This window comes from Castor canadensis, chromosome 5 (genome assembly GCF_047511655.1).
Source record: "Castor canadensis chromosome 5, mCasCan1.hap1v2, whole genome shotgun sequence".
Classification (NCBI taxonomy): domain Eukaryota; kingdom Metazoa; phylum Chordata; class Mammalia; order Rodentia; family Castoridae; genus Castor; species Castor canadensis.
Genome location: NC_133390.1, coordinates 13629130 through 13653583, shown reverse-complemented (window position 1 = coordinate 13653583; position 24454 = coordinate 13629130). Strand labels below are relative to the sequence as shown.

The following is a 24454-nucleotide window of genomic DNA, read 5'->3' as shown; positions in this document are numbered from 1 at the left end:
GCAAAGTAGCTATTTTCACAAACTTCTCTAGAAAATAGGGACTTGGGAAAGGAATGCTCTTCACAGCATTCTGTAGACTAAGACATTTATCTCAGTGATCAGGAGCACATAGGAAGAAATTAAAAAATTTATATAAACCACAAGATAAACCTTGAAAATATTGTTGCTTGTTGTGTGTGAAACTATCTTGTTGTTCTTGTGACTTATTCAAATCCTGTGTAATGGTGCTTTTTTTAAAAAACAAATGCCAATTAAACCTATCCTTATTAAAGAAACACTGGTCATTTGAGCATCTGTCATGTAATTTTGTATTTTATTGAGCTGCAATTCAGTGACATAAGCCTTGATATTCTTTTGAGTCCTTGATATCACATATACACCTTTAGTATATTACCTCAGTGCATTTGTTATGAATTATCAGGAAACTTTAGATTCAAAAAACATAATAAATATATCAGACATCTTCTTATTTTGTGTTTTGACTTGGAATTAAAGAGCAGCAAAGGCAAACAACAAAATGGCATTGAAAAGTTATTACTAAAAATGAATTTTATGCAGCCATGAAGAAGAACAAAATGTTATCATTCGCTGGTAAATGGATGGAATTGGAGAACATCATTCTGAGTGAGGTTAGCCTGGCCCGAAAGACCAAAAATCATATGTTCTCCCTCATATGCGGACATTAGATCAAGGCAAACACAACAATGGGATTGAACTTTGATCACAAGATAAAAGCGAGAGCACACAAGGGAGATATGAGGATAGAAAAAAAAGAAAGAAAAGTTATTACTAAAAATGAACTAGGAGTCCTGGAATGAGACATTGTCAAGAAAGTATCCTGAGGGAGATTTGGGGACTCCAGGTGCATTTCGAGTGGTGTGCAGAGAACAACAAAAGCACATGTTCAGGCATCTATGGCCAGATGCCTTAGGTAGAGACAGGAAAGAATCAAGTTAATGAAGCTCAAGCTTAAAGGCCTTCCTCTTGCCTCACTGTTTGGTGGTAATGAGCTTAGACCTTGAAATATTGTAGCAAAGACACTGCTACCATCCAGGAGGTCCTGTCAATGTAAATAACAATCAGAAATGGATTCTCCAAAGAATAATGGTATTTTCTTGGCCATAACAGAGAAGTTAACCATGAACATAGTCAAAGAAATTGAGGCAAGGGGAAGTTTATAAAGACACCAGGGAGAAATTTAAATAAGCTACTTAGAAAGTTCACTGGTTTTAGAGACCCAAGAAGGCAGGAGTTCTCCTCCGCTCATTGGTGGAGGTGCTATTTCTGGGCAAGTGTACTGTCCAAAACATCTTGACTGAATTGTTGCAGTCGTAATGGATGTTAATGATAAAGTTAGTTACAGAAATCAGTGCATATGTAGAGGTAGGAGGCATGCAAATTATGGGATGTATGTACAAGGAGAAGGACTCTGTTATGTGCTTTTAGAATGTCTTTGGACAATATTTATCCCAGACAGGTAGGCATGAGTCCTTTTCTGGTTCTAATTTTGTCTGAGTCTGACAAATTCTATTTTGAAATCAGCAACTTTGACAGCTCCTAAAATCCAGGGCCTACACTTTTCTTACACAAATGTGTAAGAATCAAATTTGTGCTTCTTACAAAAGTGAATCCCATGGTTTGCAGACTGAGTAGGGAAGTAAAGGAGAGATGCCTGGCTGAGAAGAACATAATCCTAACCTTGAAGCACTGTCTAAGAAAAAATGTTACAGATGTAACTTTCCTAATCACAAATGGTGATGCTAAAATATTTCGTCAAAAACAATATGAGTATATTCAGTATGAAATTTCTAGAGGAAACATTAAATTATATTGCTATTCTTTCCACAGAAAGCCACACTAACAACTTCATTATCATATTCAGAGGTGCTCAAATATTCCATCGTAAAATATAGGGAAAAGTTTATGGATGATCATGGCATAATATCATTGTCTTGACTTTATGATATTTGTGGGTTGTTTTGATTATTATCTGTATTTTAAATTAACATTCACATTTATATTTATTATTATATATGATACTCTATTCTTTTTCTTAATGAGGAGTCATAAAAATATACTCTTCCCAGATTTACAAAATCTGATCCACTGTTAGTCAGAAAGCTGAGACAGAATTTTGTATAAGTAGGGAGGAAAAAAGAAAAGGAAGCTAGCATGCCCATACAAATTCTCTGAAGGCATTAAAATTTTGAAATAAAGTTTGGAGATGTGTGTGTGTGTGTGTGTGTGTGTGTGTGTGTGTGTGTATACATGTGTGCTCACTGGAGAAAAGTGAGAGATCCTATGGTAATTTACAAATTTTTCATACCAAAACCATGAATTAAGTTGATTTTTTTAAACAATATTGATGTTACTGACTGATTTATTACAGCAGTATTCCATTCATTGTTTGTGGTTAGAAAAAATACCCTGACAATTCTGTCCCTCCTTCTGCTACTGCCACTTGTTTACTATGCCATTTCAATAGTGTTTGTTACTGTTTTGCTCTACATGGGCCCAGAATGGTCTCTTTTTAGATTCAATTTCATTTTTGTAAGTACTATTTTTTCTACATGTTTCCTCGGAATTATCCACATTGCCATCTTAAGTGCTTTGGCTGACTTTCAGTATGGCTCCTTCAGAGTGAACATCATCAATCAGCATTGATAATAGCGCATAACAATGGTACATTACATTGAAGAGTATGAATCAATGGTTTGATGTGTGGTGATCTTAAAATGGTTCCTAATCAATACAGAATCTCTGCCACTCCACTACTGATCAAAAGGAAGAAAACTGCTTTGCTAGTCTCACCACAAAAAGAAACAATTCCCCTGCCAAAACAGGAGCACATGTACAAGTTATAGTCAGAGAAAATAAGGGGGCTTTCCTGGTTATGGTAGAGTAAGCATTAATTAAATACAGTCATAGCATTTGTAACATAAGTGTATTTCATTGACTCACAGCTATAAAAACAGAATGAGTTCACCCATAAATGTAAGATGAAGGGACCTGGTTAACTGAAATTACAAAGAAGATTACTGAGTTGCATATATGCAAATGAGGGAGTCCAAATATGGAAAAGATGACACTGTATGGTGCCACACCCATTTACTGAGAATATATAAATGTCCCAAACGAGGAGCGATATTCAAACTCAGAATCTTCTCAGTTGCATTCAGCTGAACCCATACCTGCTGTCAGTATGTCTTACAGCTGCTGCTCTAGAAACTTCTCCAGCTCCGTCGGGGACCACCTGCAATATCCAGGCTCTTCCTGTGGAACTTCCGACCACAGCAACCTGGTCCACAGCACTAACCTGTGCTCTCCTAGACCCTGCCATCTGGGCTCCACTCTCCACAGTGGCTGTCAGGACACGATCTACAGACCCATCAGATCCCAGACACCTTATGTGGTGTCCAGCCCCTGCCACACACCCTGCCACCGCCCCAGGATCTCCACACTTTGTGATCCTCGCCAGACGAATTCTGGAACTCTGGGTTGTGGATCCAGCAGCTGCTCTCGCCCAGTGAGCTGTGGATCCAGTGGCCTCAGACCCCTGGGTTACAGACCCCAGGGCTTCTCTTCCCTGGGCTGTGGATCTGGATTATACCGCCCATCCTACTTGCCTTCTAGTGCCTGCCAGTCTTCTTGTTACAGGCCAACCTGTGGAACTGGATCTGGGTTCTGATCTGATCATCTTACTAAATGTCTACTCTTTGATCTATCTCATCTGTGTCTCTATTCCTAACCTTTATTGTCTTCATTATTTACAGTAAGAATTACCCTCTTATTCTCTGATTACTATTTTATCACCTTCTCTCTGACCCTAAATACTGGCTGATGGATTTCTTTTGAAAATGTGTGATTTGTGTACTAATTCAAAATAAAATCTAAAGTTTCCATTGGATATAGAATTTATATTGTTGGAATTCCTTTTCAAATTGGATGAATGCTCAAATTTTAACCAATATTCAGTTGTTACTGGTTTTGGTAGTGGTTTTTTACTGGGATTTTGTGTGTAACGTATTTGAGGGGTTCTTATTAAAGGACCAATATGCAGGTGAACAATGGTTTTGAAGTTCTATGAGGTTGAGGACTTGAACAAACCTTCAGGAACCTTGGATGCTTTTCTTTCACATGCTACAGGCAGTTCGATATATTGCTTGAATATATAGACTTTTAATTAAATCTCAGATGCAGGGATTAAATTGGTTCCTCATAAAATATGGACCCTCAAGTCTGTCCTAACAGGTCTTTTGTGCCATGGTAGTTGGTCATTCTATCAGGAATGCAGAGACAAGAAAAGTATTTAAATTCATATGGTCATGGTTATGCATGAAGGAAAACTAAACTGAAGATAAATGTAAATGATAGTGTATGAATTTTAAATAATTTCTCTTAAAGTCATCCAATTTTTCTTAGACAAAGAGATCAATTTGCTTCCATCTTACTGATGAATATGCAATATGATCACTTATCTAAGTGTCTGTATTGAGAAAAATTATGGAACTTCATGGAAGGATCAGCATCGTAGAGTTAATATTCCACTTTGCCATTTTTATTAATTTATTATAATTGACAAGTAATCATATAGCTGTTTATGGATACATGGCATGTTTTGATATATGTTTACATTATACATAGAAAGATGCAGTGAAACTAATTAACAAATGCATCACCTCACTGTAGTACACAGCCTTCCAAAAAAGAATACTCAACATCATCATTCATCAAAAAATGTAAATCAAAACTGCAATGAGATAGCACTTACCCCAGTAAAAATTGCTCTGATCAAAATGACTAGAGACAAATGTTGTAGAGTATGTAGAGAAAAGAGAATCCTTACACTCTGATAGAGGGAGTATGAATTAATATAGCCACTATGGAAAACAGTATGGATATTCCTCAAAATATTAAAAATGGAAATCCAAAATCATCCAGCAATTCCACTACTGGTACATACATAGCCAAAAAAATGATCAGGTAGACATTGGTTCCATGTTCACTGAAGCTCTATTTGCCATAGTCAAGAAATGAAACAAAAACTGATGAATGAACACAGAAAATGGCGCCTATACACATTGGAATAGTACTCAGCTGTTAAAATGGATGAAATTCTACCACTGAGACAATATAGATGAAACTGGAAGCGCCATTATTTTCAGTGAATGTGCCAGGCACTGAAAGACAAGTACCATGTGATCTCACTTATATTGGAATCTAAATAAGTTGATGTAATACTTGAGTGTAGAATGGTGATTCCCAGAGACAGGGGAGAGAACCTGAGGAGGGAAGCGTGCGTCAATGAGGATTAGAATAAGATGTTCTGGTGTGATGTGGCACAGTAAGATGGCTATAGAGCAATTATGCAATATACATTTTCATAAGCTAGAAGAAGTAATCTTGAATGTGTTCATCATAATAAAATGATAAATGGTTGAGAACATAGATGTGTCAATCTGACTTCATCTTATATGATGTGAACTTGATTTGAAAACCACATGATACCTATTATATTACAATTTTATGCTTTAGTATATCAGTTAAAATAATTTACTTTAAAATTCAAATAAATAAAGAAATTGTGTTATTAGCAACAACATGGTGGAATTGGCACTGTTAAGTAAAATGACCCACCACAGAAAGACAAATACTGTATGATCTCACATGTGCAACCTAAAAAAGTTGATCTCATAGAAGCAGAAAGCAGAAAGGTGGTTATCAGAGAGTCCAGGGAGGAGAAGAATGGGGAAAGGGAAGATGTAGATCAAAGGGTATGAAGTTTATTAGACTGGAGTAATGAATCTTAGTGATATGTTGCACTGCATGGTGACAACAGTTAATCCATTGTGTATTTTTAAAATGGATCGCTGGTGGCACTGCTCAAGTGGTAGAGTGCCTGCTTAGAAAGTGTGAAGAAAGGGGGAGGAAAGAAAAACAGAAACAAAAAGAAATGAAACCAAGGTCAAGAAAGTAAAAGGGCGACTATTAGGAGTGTGGGGCAGTGCGGAGGTAAAGGCAAGAAGGAAGAATGAGGGATAAGAAAGAGCAATAGAGGGTTTGAATATAATCAAAGTACACTAGGGCCAGGCGTGGTGGCACCCACCTCTCATTCTAGATGTAGAGACAGGGGGATTGCAATCCCAGGAAAGCCCAGGCAAAAACTGTAAGATCATATTTGATGACTTACCCTGCACCTCTGGGCAGCTGCCATTCCCCGAGCTATGGATAGAAGCTCCTACTTATAGGGCTGTGAATCTAGTGACTTCAGATCCCTGGTTTATGGAATTTATAATTTCTTTACCTCCAGGAGCAACTAGTCTTCTCGTTATAGACCATCCCACGGATCTAGCTTCTGTCAATCAGTTTGTTAGTGGTTTATACCTTTTGAGCAGTATGTCTAATCTCTAAACAAAGCATCTTCATCTGAGTTTTTGGTAAGTTGTTCATCTTTTTTAGCCACAAATTACTGCTCCACAGCTGCCTCTAACATAAACTGAATTTAATAAATAAGTTTATTGGGTGGACTTATGGAAATAGAGAAGTTAAATAAATTGGTAAAGCATTCAATGGAATTCATTTTAATATATTGTAAATTTGAAAGCGTTAATGTAACTCTTGTTTATGTATATTATTTGTAAGTAGCTGAAAAATAAAATAGATATTATCTAATAAAATCATACATTCAAGCTCCCAGGTATGCTGACAATTTCTTTGTTATTTTTACTTGGGTAAAGATTTTTGGGTTTTATATTTTATTTTGTTATGTTTTGGTTAAGAGTCACTATGCTCCTGAGAACAAACTTTGTAAATCTGATAGATTGGTAGGTTTGAATTAAATTATTTGGGAATTTAAACATTTTCCTTCTTTGAACTGCTGTTTTCTGGCATTTTTACATTTCATGCATAGACTTAATAGGAACAGTAATCTCCAAAACAATAAATAATATATTCCCTTTGAAGCATAAGGGACATTTATGTTAGCTTAGAAAAATAAGGAACTTGAAAAATACAATTAAGAAGGAAAATATTAAATGATAAAGAAAATTATGTACAAAAACCTTTAAAATAAAGGTAAACTGCATCCCTTCATCTAACTGAGTACTTCATACATAGTTAATTTATTTACATATGTGTAAGGAGGAAGCCACTTGTATTTTCTGAGAAATAATTAAGTCAAGGAACCAAGACTCCAACCATTACTGGAAATACAAGTCTTCCATCTCATGAAGAATTATTGTTTCTTTCATATTTCAACATGTATTTGTAAACTCCTTGATTTTATATTTTGTATTGTCATTCAGATTTCTTAAAACAAGTTTTATAGAAAATGGTAAGTTGTTAAGGCAGGCAGCATATTGACAGTGTCCAGATTTAGTAAGAAAAATATATTATCTTTGTACATATATAAAAACTAACATTCTCAGAATTTCCCTGTCCATTAATTTTTAGACTCTACAAGAATTGTGAGAAACACACATTTTATGAACTATAGTTATTTCACACAGAAGGAAACAAAGACTCAAAGTAGATCAAAGTTCACATCAGGTCTCAGTCCTGGAAGGAAAACAAGATCAAAGATTTTATGAGATATGGGAAATAACGCACCATGCAAAGATACCAGTAGTCAGAGAGAAAATAATGAGAATTTTGAGAATATAAAATAAATTGAACAAAGTAGAGATGTAGAAGGATTCTTCAATGAATTATCAAAATCAAGCAAAAATTTTTCTATGTAGCAATGAAAATCATTCTATAAGATGCACCATTGGTACTCATTCACTTCGTTGTTTGCATATCTTGAATTTGGAATCACATCAATTTCAGCATTCATCTGTTCTTATTCAGATACTATCAAAATTGCTTTCTAATTGGCCATTCACAACCTATTTTTATCTAAATAAGAAATTCTTAAGTACTTTACATAACAAAGCTTCTGTTGACTGCTATATAAAATATCTTATATTTAGTTATTTCAAATTAATCTATTTTTATATCAAATATATAATTTCATATTATATATAACAAAATGTGTTAAATAATTAATCCCCTTAAATTCCTCACTACAAATAAAGAAGCAGATGACATGAAACTAATTTTTCTTTTTCTTTTTTGTGGTGGTACTAGGGTTAGGCAAGTGCTCTACCATTTTAGTTATACCTCCAGACCTTTTTGGTTTAGGTTAATTTTCAGATAGTCTTTTGCACTTTTTGCCTAGTCAAGGATTGCATTATAATCTTCCAACCTACAGTCTCTCCTATTGCTGGAATTTCAGGCACACACCAACACTCCTACCTTGTTTGTCGCGATGGAGTCTCTAACTTTTTGCTGGGGCTGGCTTTAAACTGGAATACACCTGATCTCTGTTTTTTTTGTAGATGTTATTTTTTAGTGTGTAACACCACATCCAGCCTCATTTTTTAAGTTACTGAATAAACATATCCCTACCTAGAAATACCTATCTTTAGTTAGAACTAGGTGCAGGAAATATTTTACATGTGTAGGTTCAAATGCAAATATCTCTTTTGTCTTGACTGAGCAACCTGTTAGACCTTATGGTCTTGAGTGTATCTATGCTACCAAAAAGGCAGTAAGGCAAATCTGGTAAGCCCCACTGGGAAAAATCATATTTCATTAAAATAGAATGATTGAACCAATTCTTAAAATCTTTAGTGGAAAATTAATATACAAATATACAAATTTGGAAAGTCAGTCTCTGATGTACCCTGGTAGATATATAAAGCTTGGCCAAGGGACACCAAGTGACCATGAGTCTGCTGTCCATCATGAGCTGGGTTGTGTTTACCTGTCTGTCAAAAAGTCATGTGGACTCATACAAATGCTTTGTAAGCATTTATAATAGAATGAACATAGCAGAACAAGAAAGTCAGAGGAATGAACAGGAACCAGGGCCCCTTGGCACCATTTACCCCTTTCTAAGCTCTCATCTGCAGCCACATTGCATTCTTAGATTTTCTAGTTTAAATTCAACATTATTCATGAAATTCATGAAAACTTATTTTCTGTCAAACACATAGCAAGCTTAATGAATATAATCTAAAATATTAATTCATTCTAACATTCAAATAATTTAGGGTATTGCTTTATAGGTTATTGACAAGAACGAGTGTTGAGTTTGATTTGGCAAGATAAAAGACATATGGAAACAATTTTGGTTGTGGATTTTATATAATTTCTTCAGGGCCATGGAAATTTTTTTCATTCAAACTACAGGTTTTTTTTTTTTTAACTTTCAGAGTTTTGTAAATGAAAGTCTCAGGATTAGGAAATACCTTGATTTCCTCAAAGAACTGATGAATATGGGTTGCATATATGATGACAGAAGTACTGTAACTGTGAAGTTCACAAATCCATGGTGACTTTAGTCAATAAGAATAACCTTGAGGTTTACATGGCTTGGTTAATAAAATAAAAGAACAATTTGAAAATGCATATAAACCTTAAATAACTTCCAATGAGTTAATCCAATACTTCTTGTGAAAAATTCTCAGACTCAAAGTTCAAGAGACCACATCTCAAAAGAAAAAGCTGGGCATGGTTCTGCACTCCTATCATTCCAGAGACAATGGAAAGACTAAATTAAGAGAGTCAGGGTCCAGGCTAGCTCAAGCAAAAAGTGAGATCCTATCTCAAAACTAACCTGAGAAGAAAAAGGGCCTGTAGTGTGCCTCAAGTGGTAGAGCACTTGCCTAGCAAGCACAAAGTCCTGAATTTAAATACCAGTACCACCACCAAAAAAACCCAAAAAACAAAATTAAATCATATAAATACTGTTGAGTTCCCTACATAATTCCCCTTTTATATGCAAAGAAAGATATAGGCAAAGATTCTTTTTTTAGTATAGTATTTTATCAGAAAAAGGGGACACTATTTGATTATACGTAGATATTGGTTATATATTTTTATTTTTTATGTTTTATCATTGTTGTGCTGAGGGTACATTGTGACATTTACAAAAGTTCTTACAATATTTCATAGTTGAATTCACCCTCTCCAGCATTCCTTTATTCCTCCTCCCCCCATTCCTGGAAGAGTTTCAACAGGTCTCATTTTTCCTTTTATAAACATGAACACATAATATTCTCACCATATTTACCCTCCTATGCTGTATCCTTAATCTTCCCCCTCCTCCAACTGATACCAACCCCCAAGACAGGACCTGTTTTGCCTTCCTGTTATCTGTTTTTGAAAAAAAAAAAAAAGACATTTTTGTTTAAGATTCTACCTCACTCCTGTTAGAATAGCTATCATCGAGAGCAGAAACAACAACAAATGTTGGCAAGGATGTGGGGGTAAAAGGAACCCTCACACATGGTTGGTGGGAATGTAAGTTAGGACAACCACTATGGAAAACAGTATGGAGGCTCTTCAAAAAACTAAAAATTAGAACGCCATGTGATCCAGCAATTCCACTCCTAGGGATATATCAGAAGGAATGTGTAAGTCAGGTTATAATAAAGGCTCCTGCACATCCATGTTTATTGCAGCATCATTCACAATAGCTAAGCTATGGAAACAGCCAAGATGCCCCACTACTGATGAATGAATTAAGAAAATGTGGTATTTACATGCAGTGCAATTTATCAGCCATAAAGAAGAATTAAATTTTGTCATTTACAGGTGAATGGGTGGAACTGGAGAACATCATCTTAAGTAAAGTTAACCTGGTTCAGAAAGCCAAAGGCCACATGTTTTCTCTTATATGTGGAATACAGACCTAATAAAAATAAAGCAATATTATGAAAAACAGGTCACGCTAAGGGAAAGTCACATATGAGAGACAGAGAGTAAAAGAAGGAAGTTAAGAAAGTGAATATGGTTCATGTACTTCCTATACAAGAATGAATACAAAATTTTAAACCTGTTGAAATCACCACAAGTAGGGGGACTAAGGTAGAAAGGAGAAAAATAGGGGAGATGAACTAATTCAGGTTATAATACATATATACATGGTAATGTTGTAAGAAAATACTCTGTTTCTCTACCTTAAACAAACAAAAATGACATTTTGTTTTCAAAAACAGAGAATAGGAAGGCAAACCAGGTCCTGTGTGGAGCGTTGGTGCCAGTGGGAGGAGGAGGATATGAAGCAAGGGTATAGGGTGGTGAATATGATGGCAATATTGTGTACACAGGCATGAAAATGGAAAAATGAGACCTGTTGAAACTGTTCCAGGAAAAAGATAAAGGAGAATGGTGGAGGGAGTGATTCAACTATGATATATTGTAAGAACCTTTGTAAAGGTCATAATGTACCTCCAGTACAAAAATCAAAAATATGCAAGCAATATTATGAAAAACAGGTCACACTAAGGGGAGGCCACATATAAGAGAAGGAGGGTAAAAGAAAGAAGTTGAGAAGGTGAATATGACTGATGTTTTTCCTATACAAGAAAGAATATAGAATTTGTAAACCTACTGAAACCACCATAAGAAGGGGACTAAGGTTGAAAGGAGAAAAATAGAAGGGATGGACCAATTCGGGGTATAATACATATGTACATGGAAATGTCATAATGAAACTCCCAAGCTATCTTATGCTAAGATTCTTGATCAGAATGATATAGCTTCAGAATATTTATATTTCACATCAATACTTTCCTAAAGCCCAAAATAAATATAGATGAAAACACAAAGTTCTTTATATGGATTTCACTTCATTCTTAACATAAATTTGGAGATACTATGTGATTATTCTTTTGGGTTAAGATAAATAAATAGTTTGGGTTAAAATAAATTAATAGTTAAACTCATACAAACTAATCACAAAAATTATCTTCAAATTGTTTAGTCAAAGTAACAGGAATAATCCTGTCCACTTTTGTTTAGGCTGCCAAATAGATCTTTGGCAAAGATACTTTTTAAAAATATTAAACTTTTAAATATGCAAAGTCATAGAAACTTAAAGCATATCAGAGGCTTCCATAGTTCTCAGTCTTATAGGACAATCAAAATACATGATTTCATGAAATGTGAGGTTTCTCTGAATGTGCAAAAACAAAAGGAATACAGGAGTATAAAATTTTAGGAGCTGAATTTGCACAAAGTAAGGAGAGTTGGTTGTTTTTATTGGTGGTAATTGTGTTCTGGAAAGTTGCTATGCATTATGAATGAGTCAATATTAAATCATTGCTACTAAGAAAAATATGAAGATAGGTTCTTGCAAGCCTATGGTCACAATTTCATCAACTTATCAATACATAACTTTGTTTCATATGTATTTATGCTTAAAGACATCTGACATAATACATATGATTGGTTCATTAACATCAAACTCATAGCTAGCAATGCTGCAACTCCTGTCTGAATACAGCTTGTCTGGCACACATTCTCTTTGTAAGGTACATTATACCCTCTCTTGTTTTGGAACACTACATAGCACATCAGCACTATGCTTGAGAGACATTTTAAGCAGCAAAATCACCAAGACACAGTACCAGAATATATAAAACATGGAACTAAATAAAACATCATAATATCATTTACTTATAATATGAGAACTGAGTCAAGGAGGCAGAGCTGAAACAGATCTTCCCCAATAAAACCTCAGCTTAATCTCTGGATTGAGGTTACACAGACATACACTTGCACCATAGTATCCTATAAATCCATGACATAATATAATAAACAATTTCTAGAGGAAGATTGTGTTACAGGGAAGCTCAAATTTTCTCTATAATCTTTTTATAGATATATATTGTGTTAATAAATAAAAAAAAGCAGAGCCCAAGAAAACAATAATTGACTAAACCTAATAGGAAAAATTCACATATTAGAAAAATCTATTTAATAGATTTAAATAATCTAATAAAAGAGATCAAAATAAGGGGATTTAGGATAGATGTATATGGAAAAGGATATGTACATTTAAATTTCTTAGGTTAATGCACCATAGTGGCTTCACTTATTTATATTTCCAACAATTATGAGAGTTCCTTTTTCCCCACATAGTCAACAGCATCAGGTGTTTCTTGACGATAGTCATTCTGACTCAGGTGACAGGGAATATCAATGTAATTTTGGTTTCCATTTCCTTTATGTCTCTGGATGTTAAACATTTTTGATGTATTTCTTTGCCATTTGTAATTTTTGTCGACACCTTTCTGTTCAATGACTGCACCAATGCTTTCATTGATAGAATATTTATATGTTTGGGTGCTTATTTTGAGTTCTTTATAAATTCTCAATATTAATCCTTTGTCCAACAAATATATTGCAGACTTTCTTCATTCTGATAACTGTTGCCTTTGATTTGCTGAAACTTTCTAATTTGATGTGATCCCATTTGTCAACTCTTGGTCTTATTTCTTGAGCTATTTGAGTCCTATTTAGAGAGTTGTTGCCTGTGTTTATATTTTCCAGTTATTTTGCTGTTTTCCATACTAGTTTCAAATTTTCAGGTCTTACATTAAGGTATTTGATTCATTTTGAATTGAATTTTGTATAGAGTGACAGACAGGTATCTAGTTTTAGGCTTCAACATGTGGACATTCAGTTTTTCCACCAGCATTTTGAAGAATCTGCCTTTTCTCCAACATATTTTTTTAATTGTTTATACATTTATTCATATGGTTATACATTGTTTGGGCCACCTCTCGCCCCTGCTCCCCTCCCCCTGACCTCTACCCTCTTGCTTCTAGGAAGAACCTGTTCTGCCCTCTTCTCCAATTTTGTTGAAGAGAAAACATAAGACATAATAAGAAAGACAGGATTTTTGCTAGCTTAAGATAAAGATAGCTATACAGAGAGATTCCTAGTGTTGCTTCCATACGCATGTGTATTACAACCTGAATTGGTTCATCTCTACCAGACCTCTTCACTACTTCCCAGTCACCTTCCCTTAGTGGCCTCTGTCAGTTTAAGATTACTTTATTAGATCCTCTACAGTGGGGACATCAAACACTTTCAAGTTTTAGGTTTCCTTCTCTTTCCCTATTCCTCCTGTACATGTTCTCCCCTTAGTGTGTGAGCCATGTCCAATAATATTACTGCATTTGTTTTAGGTCTATAATCCACATATGAGGGAGAATATACAATATTTGGCCTTCTGAGCCTGGCTAACTTTGCTTAAGATGATGTTCTCCAGTTCCATCCATTTACCTGCTAATGTCAACATTTCATTCTTGTTTGTGGCTGAGTAGAATTCCATTGTGTATAAACACCACATTTTCTTAATCCATTCATCAGTAGTGGGACATCTTGGCTGTTTCCATAACTTGGCTATTGTGAATAGTGCTGCAATAAACATGTGCATGCAGGTGCTTTTGGAACAGCTTGAGTCTTAGTCCTTTGGGTATATCCCTAGGAGAGGGATTGCTGGATCACATGGCAGATCTATGTTTAGTTTTTTAAGAAGCTTTTGCCAATTTGTTGAAAACCACATGGCTTAAGCTGTGTGGGCTTATTTATGGATCTTCTGTTCTGTTGCATTGCTCTGTGTATCTGTTTTTGTGCCAGTACCATACTTTTTTTGTTACTGTGACTCTGTAGTATAGTTTAAAGTCAGGTATTGTGATATCTCCCCCATTTCTCTCTTTGCTCAGGGTTGCTTTCACTTCTCAGGGACATTTGTTCTTCCATATGAATTTGAAGATTGTTTTCTTCTATTTCTATGAAGAATATGTTGGAATTTTGATGAGGATTGCATTGAATCTGTTGATCACTTTTCATAGTCTAGTCATTTTCACAATGTTGGTTTTACTGATACATGAACATGGAAGGTATTTCCATCTTCTGGTGACTTTCTCAATTTTTTTCTTTTGTGTTCTGTAGCTTTCATTGTAGAAGTATTTCACTTCTTAAAGTTTATCCCAGGTATTGTTTTCAGGCTATTATGAATGGTTTATTTTCTGATTTCTTTCTCAACATGTTTGTTATTTTTGTATGATTGTATAACCTAATCCTTTGCTGAAAGTGTTTTTCAGATCTAAGGGGTTTTATGGGGTAAAGTCTTAAGTGCCTATTGATTGTAGGCTCATATCATCTTTAAATAGGGACATGTGCCTTCTTCCTTTCCTGTTTATATCCTGTTTATTTCCCTCTTGCTTTATTGTTCTAGGTAAGAATTACATCACTATATTGAGTAAGAGTAGAGAGAATGGACATCTTAGCCTAGTTCCTGATTTTAGAAGAAATGGTTTTATATTTTCCCCATATAGACCTTATTATGCTGAGGTCTTTTCCTTCTATTCTTAGTTTTTTCCAGATGTTTATCATAAATGGATGCTGAATTGTGTTGAAGCCTTTTTTTCCATCTATTGAGATGATCATATGACTTTTTTTTTGGTAGGACTGGAGTTTGAACTCAGGGCCTTGAGCTTACAAAACACTTTATCACTTGAACTATACCTCCAATTTTTAACTTTGGTCATGTGTTTGTAAAGTTTCTGCAGTTTCTCTTAATATTATTTCCTAATTTTATTCCAGTATGGTTTGTTTTGGTATAGGACATTATTTTGACTTTTTCTATGTGTTATGAATTGCTTTATGGCTTAAATGTTATCCATTTTAGAGAAATTTCCATGGGCTCCTGAGTAGAATGTATATTCCATTGCTGTTGGGTAGAATACTATATAGATGTCTGCTAAATTTGTTTGATTTATGGTGCAGTTTAATTCTGAGATATCTTTGCTGATTTTTTTTGACTGGATGTTTTGCCTGTTGATGACAATGAGATCTTGAGGAAAGTCACCATTTTCGTGTCTGGATGGATTGGTTACTTTATGCACAGTAGTATTTGTTTTATTAAATTAGGTGTACTGACATTAAATTGTAATATATTCTTATGTTACTTTTCATTAATATATATTAACTTTCTTTATCTCTCTAATTTTGGAATAATGTCTACTTGTCAGATATAAATATAGTTATTCCTGTTTGCTTTGGATTTCCATTCTTTTAATTTTATTTAGTATGTGTCTTTGTCTGAGAAGTATGTTCCTGAACACAACAGACAGTTGGATTCTGTTTTTCAATCCAATCAGCTAGTTTATATCTTTCAATTAGAGAGTTAAAACTACTTATATTTAGGGTTCTTATTAAGAGATATTTGCAGATTCTTGTGATTTTGATGGCTTCCTTTCTGGTTGATTTGAGTACTATTGTTGTTTTTTTTTCTTTCACCCTTATTATTCTTAGGAATTTGCTTATTAGCTGAATTTCATTCTTTCCTCATTCTCATAAGTTTGTCTATTCCTTTCATGAGGGGATTTATACTTTCCTGATTTCTTGTGTTCATCACTTTCTTCCTCTTCTGTTTCAGAATTCCTTAAGTGCCTTCTGCAGTACAAGCTTAGTGGTCAGGTATTTCTTTAAGTTATGCTTACCTTGGAAAGTCTTTATTTCTCCATCAATTTCCAAGAATGACTTTGCTGGCTAGAGTAATTTTGGAGCATATCATTCCATGCTTTGCTGGATTCTAGTGTTTCTGCTAATAGGTCTGAGGTAATTTGACGTGTTTGTCTTTGTAGGTAAGTTGGTATTTTTCTTGTGTCTTTCAATATCCTTTATTTGTTCTCTTGTCTTGGTCTTTTAACTATAAGAGGAGATGGAGATTTTGTTTTCTGGTCCAATCTTTTTGGGGTTCTAGATGCCTCCTATACTTAAATGTCCATATCTTTGTCTAGATTTGGGAAATTTATGCTGCAAGTACGTTGAATAGGTTTTCTGTGGCTTTAGCTTGTATCTCAGCTCCTTCTTTGATACCATCAATTCTGGGGATTAGTTGCTTGATCAGTGCCCAGATTTCTTAAAGGTTATGGTTATGCTTGTTAATTTTTTATTACTATCTAAGTGCAATATTTTCTGAATCTTACCTTCTATTCATGATATTCTTTCATCAGCTTGATTTTATCTACTAAAGGTGCTTTCACTGTGTTTTAAATTTAATTTATAGAGCTTTTAATTACCAAATTTTTTTCAGAATCTCAATTTCTTTGCTGAGTTTATCACTCATGTATCTGACTTTCTTGTCCAGACCTTGAACTCTCTCTCTCTCTCTCTACACATATATATATATATATATATATATATATATATATATATATATATATATACATATATATGCTAGTTTGAATCCTCTTTAAGATCATTGGTTATTTTTTAAAGTAAACTTTTGAATTCTTTATTTGACATTCCTGCCATTTCAGTATCTTTGAATTCAGTTATTTTTTGGTAACAGCTTTTGCAGAAGTCATATTGCTTTTTCATGTACCAGTGTTTTTTATGTTACAATTTGAACAACTGTTGGGATAGACATCTCACTACTGCTCATCCATACAGCAGTAACACAGTCAACAATTCAAAACCAACCAAGATATTTAAATGTTCTATAAAACAATTGGAAACCAACTATACCTTCAATATCAAGTAGGTTTCATAGAGGGAAAGTTAGGTGTTTACAAATTATTAGAAGTATATGTATTAAAAATTAAGCAATATGAGGAGGGGGTGTTAAAAGGAAAGAAGCAGGAAGAGAGGGAAGGAGGAGAGAAGTATGTGGGATAAAGGTATAAGAAATAATAGTGTGAGAGATCAGAGTATAATTACTGCAGAAAAAGAATATTTGGGGAAAGAAAGAAAAAAGAAGGAAAAACCAGTGTATATTTCTTCCTTCCTGAGAGTGAGGGTGGATACAAGCTGGGTTGCATAGGGCAGTGGGGTTCTTCCTCCAATCTCTGGCCCTCAGAGTTCTTTCTGCAGATCCCCTGATGCCTTCAGAAATGGTTCCTTTCTGGGCTTTGGCCTGCCCAAAATTCCCATCTAGATCACAGCCTGAGTAGAATGGTCAGCTAAAACTTTGGTGCATGGTAGTGTCTCTGAGACATGAGTTGGTTGTGGGCACTGCAGCAGCAGCTCCAAGGGGTGAAGTTGTTTGGAGGCATGGCAGTGACTCTAGGTAGTTTAGCTGTTTCAAGTGTATGGCAAAAAGTGTGAAGGGGTGGTGCACAGTTCAGAGAAAGTAGGTTGTTCACTCCACCTAAGGGTACGCCGGGAGAAGCTTGCCTTCTTCATCCAAGTGCCAGGTGGGCATTCCAGTCACAGAGCAGAGTCTGGTGCAGGTCCACACTCACCATTCAAGCAGTTCTATGTCTAAGTTCTCGTCAATTTCCTGGGTTCACACTGAGTCCTGGTTGGTCCTTTGTTTAGATAAGGGATTTCAGGAGGTCTTTGAGAGTTGGAGGTGTATATATACCTCCAACTCCAACAGCAGAAGTGGAATCTTCTGCTTTTCTGTGCTGGGACTCTTTTCATTAAGACCTTTCCTAAGCAGACTCCCATTCACATTATTGTTAAGTGAGTAAGGAAATTCTGGGAGCACTTCTGTCGCACCTGATTATTGTGTGAGTTTCAGATCTCTTGTTTAAACTGTATTTAAGCAGAGTAACATCTGTGGGACTGTGGGATCTCCAGAGGATGGGTCTCTCCTCTTTTACTTGAGGACCCATTAGGGATATCCACTGCCTCTCCATATTTTCTTTACTACCCTACATTAAAGATCTTGATTTTCGTGTTACTAGATTTCCCCTGGTCTCTGTTAACTCTTTTATTATTATTATTCATTTATTCACATGTGCGTACATTGTTTAGGTCATTTCTCCCCCCTGCCTCCCTCCCCCATCCTCTCCCCCTCCCCCCTCACTTCCAGGCAGAACCTGTTCTGCCCTTATCTCTAATTTTGTTGAAGAAAAGACATAAGCAATAATAAGGAAGACAAAGCGGTTTTGCTAGTTGAGTTAAGGATAGCTATACAGAGAAATTCCTAATATTGTTTTCATGTACAAATGTGTTACAACCCATATTGATTCATCTCTAACTGATCTTTACACTGGTTACTGATCCCCTGCTTATGTCAACCTCTATCACTTTAAGGTTCCTGTATTAGTTCCTCTGGAGTGGGGACATCAAATGCTTTCATGTTTTGGGTTTTCCACCTATTCCTATACCTCCCGTATGTGCTCTCCCCTTGTCATGTGATCCAAGTCCAACCACATTGCTGCATTTGCCCTAGATTTAAAGTCTGCATATGAGGGAGAACATACGATTTTTGGTCTTCTGAGCCTGGCTAACCTCGCTCAGAATGATGATCTACAATTCCATCCATTTACCTGCAAATGATAAGATTTTGTTCTTCTTCATGGCTGAGTAAAATTCCATTGTGTATAGATACCACATTTTCTTAATCCATTCATCAGTAGTGGGACATCTTGGCTGTTTCCATAACTTGGCTAATGTGAATAGTGCTACAATAAACACGGGTGTACAGGTGCCTCTGGAGTAACCTGTGTCACATTCCTTTGGGTATATCCCCAAGAGTGGTATTGCTGGATCATATGGCAGATCAATGTTTAGATTTTTAAGAAGCTTCCAAATTTTTTTCCAGAGTGGTTGTACCAGCTTGCATTCTCACCAGTAGTGTAAGTGGGTTCCTTCTTCCACACATCCTCAGCAACATGTGCTGTTGGTGGTGTTGCTAATGATGGCTATTCTAACAGGGGTGAGGTGGAATCTTAGTGTGGTTTTGATTTGCATTTCCTTTAGCTAGGGATGGTGAGCATTTTTCTATGTTTTTTGGCCATTTGAATTTCTTCTTTTGAGAAAGTTCTGTTTAGTTCACTTGCCCATTTCTTTATTGGTTCATTAATTTTGGGAGAGTTTAGTTTTTTGAGTTCCCTATATATTCTGGTTATTAGTACTTTGTCTGATGTGCAGCTGGCAAATATTTTCTCCCACTCTATGTGTGTTCTCTTCAGTTTAAAGACTATTTCTTTTGTTGAGCAGAAGCTTTTTAGTTTTATGAAGTCCCATTTGTCTAGGCTATCTCTTAGCTGCTGAGTTGCTGGGGTTCCATTGAGGAAGTCCTTGCCTATACCTATTAGTTCCAAAGTATTTCCTACTCTTTCCTGTACCAACTTTAGAGTTTGGGGTCTGATATTAAGGTCCTTGATCCATTTTGAGTTAATACTGGTATAGGATGATAAACATGGATCTAGTTTCAGTTTTTTGCAGGCTTCTAACCAGTTTTCCCAGCAGTATTTGTTGAAGAGGCTGCTTTTCTCCATTGTATATTTTTAGCACCTTTGTCAAGGATAAGTAGGTTATAGTTGTGTGGCTTCATATCTGGGTCCTCTATTCTGTTCCACTGGTCTTCATGTCTGTTTTTGTGCCAGTACCATGCTGTTTTTATTGCTGTTCCTTTGTAATATAGTTTGAAGTTGGGTATTGTGATACCTCCAGCGTTGTTATTTTTGCTGAGTATTGCCTTGGCTATTCAAGGTCTCTTGTGTTTCCAAATAAATTTAAAGGTAGATTTTTCAATCTCTGTGATGAATGTCACTGGGATGTTGATGGGAATTGCATTAAACATGTAGATTGCTTTTGGGAGTGTAGCCATTTTTACTATGCTGATTCTACCAATCCATGAGCATTGGAGATCTCTCCACTTTCTATAGTCTTCCTCAATCTCCCTCTTCAGGAGTTTGCAGTTCTCCTTGTAGAGGTCATTCACATCCTTTATTAAGTTTACCCCAAGGTATTGATTTTTTTTTTGAGGCTATTGTAAATGGAATTGTTTCCATATATTCTTTCTCTGTTTGTTGTTGGTGTATAGAAAAGCTAATGATTCTTGTAAGTTGATTTTGTATCCTGCCACCTTGCTATAGCTGTTTATGGTGTCTAAGAGATTTTGGGTAGAGTTTTTTGGGTCTTTAAGTTATAGGATCATATCATCTGCAAATAAGGATATTTTTACAGTTCCTTCACCTATTTGTATATCTTTTATTTCTTCTTCTTGCCTAATTGCTCTGGCTAGGAATTCCAGTACTATGTTGAATAGGAGTGGGGATAGTGCACACCCTCGTCTCCTTCCTGATTTTAGGGGAAATGGTTTCAGTTTTTCAATCATTAAGTATGATATTGGCTGTAGGTTTGTCATATATAGCCTTTATAATGTTGAGGTATATTCCTTCTATTCCTAGTTTTCTTAGAGCTTTTATCATGAAGTGGTGTTGGATCTTGTCAAAGGCTTTTTCTGCATCTATTGAGATGATCAAGTGGTTTTTGTCTTTGCTTCTGTTGATGTGCTGTATTACATTTATAGATTTGTGTATGTTGAACCACCCCTGCATCCCTGGGATGAAGCCAGCTTGGTCACTGTGTATGATCTTTCTGATGTGTGTTTGGATTTGGTTTGCCATTATTTTATTGAGGATTTTTGCATCGATATTCATTAAGGAAATTGGCCTGTAGTTCTCCTTTTTAGAGGTGTCTTTGTCTGGTTTTGGGATGACAGTAATATTGGCTTCATAAAATGAGTTAGCCAGTGTTCCTTCCCTTTCTATTTCATGGGACAGTTTAAGGAGGGTTGGTATTAGTTCTTCTTTAAAGGTCTGATAGAATTCAGCAGTGAATCCATCAGGTCTTGGAATTTTCTTTTTTAGGAGATCTTGATTGCTGCTTCAATTTCTTTTTGTGTTATAGATCTATTCTGGTGACTAATACCCTTTTGGTTCAGTATTGGATGGAGGTATGTTTCTAGAAATCTGTCCATTTCTTCAAAATTTTCAAATGTATTAGCGTATAAGCTCTCAAAGTAGTCTCTGATGATTTCCTGGATTTCCATGGTGCTTGTTATCTCCCCTCTTGCATTTCTGATTTTACTGATTTGAGTTTTTTCTCTCCTCATTTTAGTCAAGTTTGCCAGGGGTCTGTCAATCTCATTTATTTTTTTAAAGACCAGTTTTTTGTGTCATTGATTCTTTGTATGTTTCTTTTTGTTTCTATTGCATTGATTTCAGCCCTTATTTTAATAATTTCTTTCTTCCTTCATTCTGCTTGTTTTGGGATTTGATTGTCTTGTTTTTCTAGGAGTTTGAGCTGCAGTATTAGGTCATTGATTGAGATCTTTTTATCCTTTTAATATATGCACTCATGGCATAAACTTTCTTCTTAGGACTGCCTTTTCTGTATCCCATAGGTTCTGGGAGGTCATGTTTTCGTTTTCATTAACTTCAAGGAACCTTTTAATTTCCTCTTTTATATTTTGTTAATGACCCATTGATCATCGAGTAATGTGTTGTTCAGCTTCCAATTGTTTGCATGTTTTTTACTGTTGTTTTTGTTGATTTCTAGTTTTAATGCATTGTGGTCAGATAGAATGCATGGGATTAGTTTTATTTTCTTATATTTGCCAAGGCTTGCTTTGTGCCCTAAGATATTATCAATTTTGGAGAAGGTTCCATGGGCTGCTGAGAAGAACGTATATTGTGCAGAAGTTGGATGAAATATTCTATAGACTTCAGCTAGCTCCATTTGATCTATGGTGTTATTTAGTTCTAGGATTTCTTTATTGAGTTTTTGTTTGGATGACCTATCTATTGGTGATAGGGGGGTATTAAGGTCTCCCACTACCACTGTGTTGGAGTTTATATATGTTTTTATGTCCTTCAGAGTATGTTTGATGAAATTGGGTGCATTGACGTCGGGTGCATATAAGTTGATAATTGTTATTTCCTTTTGGTGTATTTCCCCTTTTATAAATATGGAGTGTCCTTTATCTCATTTGATCAATGTAAGTTTGAAGTCTACTTTGTCCGAGGTACGTATTGCTGCCCCTGACTGTTTTGGGGGGCCATTGGCTTGGTAAATCTCTTCCAGCCTTGCACTCCCAGCCAGTGCTTATTTCTGTTGATGAGGTGGGTCTACAGTAGGAAGCAGATTGTTGAATCTCCTTTTTAATTCAGTTTTCCAATTGGTGTCTTTTGATGGGGGAATTTAGTCCATTAACCTTCAGTGTTAGTATTGGTAGGTATGTGGTAATCCCTGTCATGTAGTTGTCTTTGTTTTTTAAGGATTTGATTGTCTGTAGCTGATTCAATGTTACTCTCTCCTTTCTTGCCTTTTCTTCTCCTGTTTGGTATTGCCTGCCCTTTTGTGGTTTTGTTGCTTTCACTTTCTGTATGCAGAATTCCTTGGAGATTCTTTGGTAGTGGTGGCTTGGTGGTTGTATATTGCTTTAGTTTCTGCTTATCATGGAAGACTTTTATCGCTCTATCTATTTTGAGTGATACATTTGCTGGGTAAGAGCATCCTAGGATTGAAGTTATTTTCATTCAGTGCCTGGAATACCTCACTCCATGTTATTCTTGCTTTTAAGGTTTCTGTTGAGAAATCTGCTGTGATTTTTATGGGTTTACCTTTGTAAGTTATTTGTTTTTTCTCTCTTGCAGTCTTCAGTATTCTTTTTCTATTCTCTGTGCTTATTGTTTTAATGATAATATGTCATGGGGAAGTTCTATTTTGTTCAAGTCTGTTCAGTGTTCTGGAGGCTTCCTCTACCTGAATGAGCATAGTTTTCCTAGATTTGGGAAATTTTCTGTTATTATTTTGTAGACTATATTAAACATTCCTTTTGTTTCCATCTCTTCTCCTCTTCAATGCCCATGATTCTCAGGTTTTGTCTTTTGATGCAGTCAGTGAGTTCTTGCATATTGTTTTCACAGGTCCACCATATCTCCCTGGTGATTTCTTTGGGTCTCCATTATTTTTTCTTCTTTTCCTTCTTTTTCTTTTTTCTTTCTTTTTTCTCCTTCTTTCTTGATTTTGTTAGTTTTATTATTATAAGTTAGCTAATACTAAATTACACATAGGCCAGGGACAGAAACAGTACCAAGTGGAATGATGGGAAGATGAAAAAGGGATGGCAACGAGTCTTCCCTCAAGAACACCATGAAAGAAGAAATTCTTTATTTATTTTTATGTTTTCTCATATTCTTTATTTTTCTCATATTCTTTATTTTTCTCATATTCTTTATTTTTGTTGTCTTGGAATTTTTTGAGTGCCTTTTACATTTTGATTGACCATGTCTAGTAACATCTCTATGAAATTCTCATTAATTATTTGCAGAATTTCTTCTTTTAGGGTGTACTTTGTTGGGTACCTTTGTTTTGTTGGAGTCTGAATCTGAGTATCCATTTTCTTCATTTTGCTCTGAATCCTGTACTAATTTATTTTGTGGGGTAGAATGGTTTCCATCCCTTTTTCTTCTTCCCATGTTTCCATTAGGTTCTGTTTCTGTCCCTGCACTATGTGTAATTTAGTGTTAGCTGAGTTACAGTAGTAATACTAACAAAACCAAGAAGGAAGAAGAAAAAAGAGAAAGAGAAGGAAAGATAAAAGAAAGAAAGAAAGAAAGAAAGAAAGAAAGAAAGAAAGAAAGAAATGGGAGAGATGGTGAATGATCAAACAGCAAAGCAGACAGCCAAACCCTTAAAGAAAGGCCAAAAAAAAAAAAACCACTGGTTGTAGAACAGTAGAATTACAGACTTAGTTGTTCTGATGTTTCTCCTTTAGCATCCAGTCCTGTCTGTTTGTGTCTCTCAGGCAGGTTTGGAGCTCTCCTGTGGCAGGCTGCCGTGTGGGGGCCTGGTGGAGTGG

At 35.5% G+C, this 24454-nt stretch overlaps 1 protein-coding gene across 1 annotated transcript; it reads left to right on the top strand.

The window, feature by feature from the left end:
* Positions 1 to 3163: 3163 nt before the first annotated feature.
* LOC109676241 (keratin-associated protein 13-1-like) lies at positions 3164 to 3914 on the top strand. Its single transcript, XM_020152711.2, has one exon. The coding sequence runs from the start codon at positions 3203 to 3205 to the stop codon at positions 3686 to 3688; it is 486 nt and encodes a 161-aa protein (XP_020008300.1). The 5' UTR covers positions 3164 to 3202; the 3' UTR covers positions 3689 to 3914.
* The last annotated feature ends 20540 nt before the right edge of the window (positions 3915 to 24454 follow it).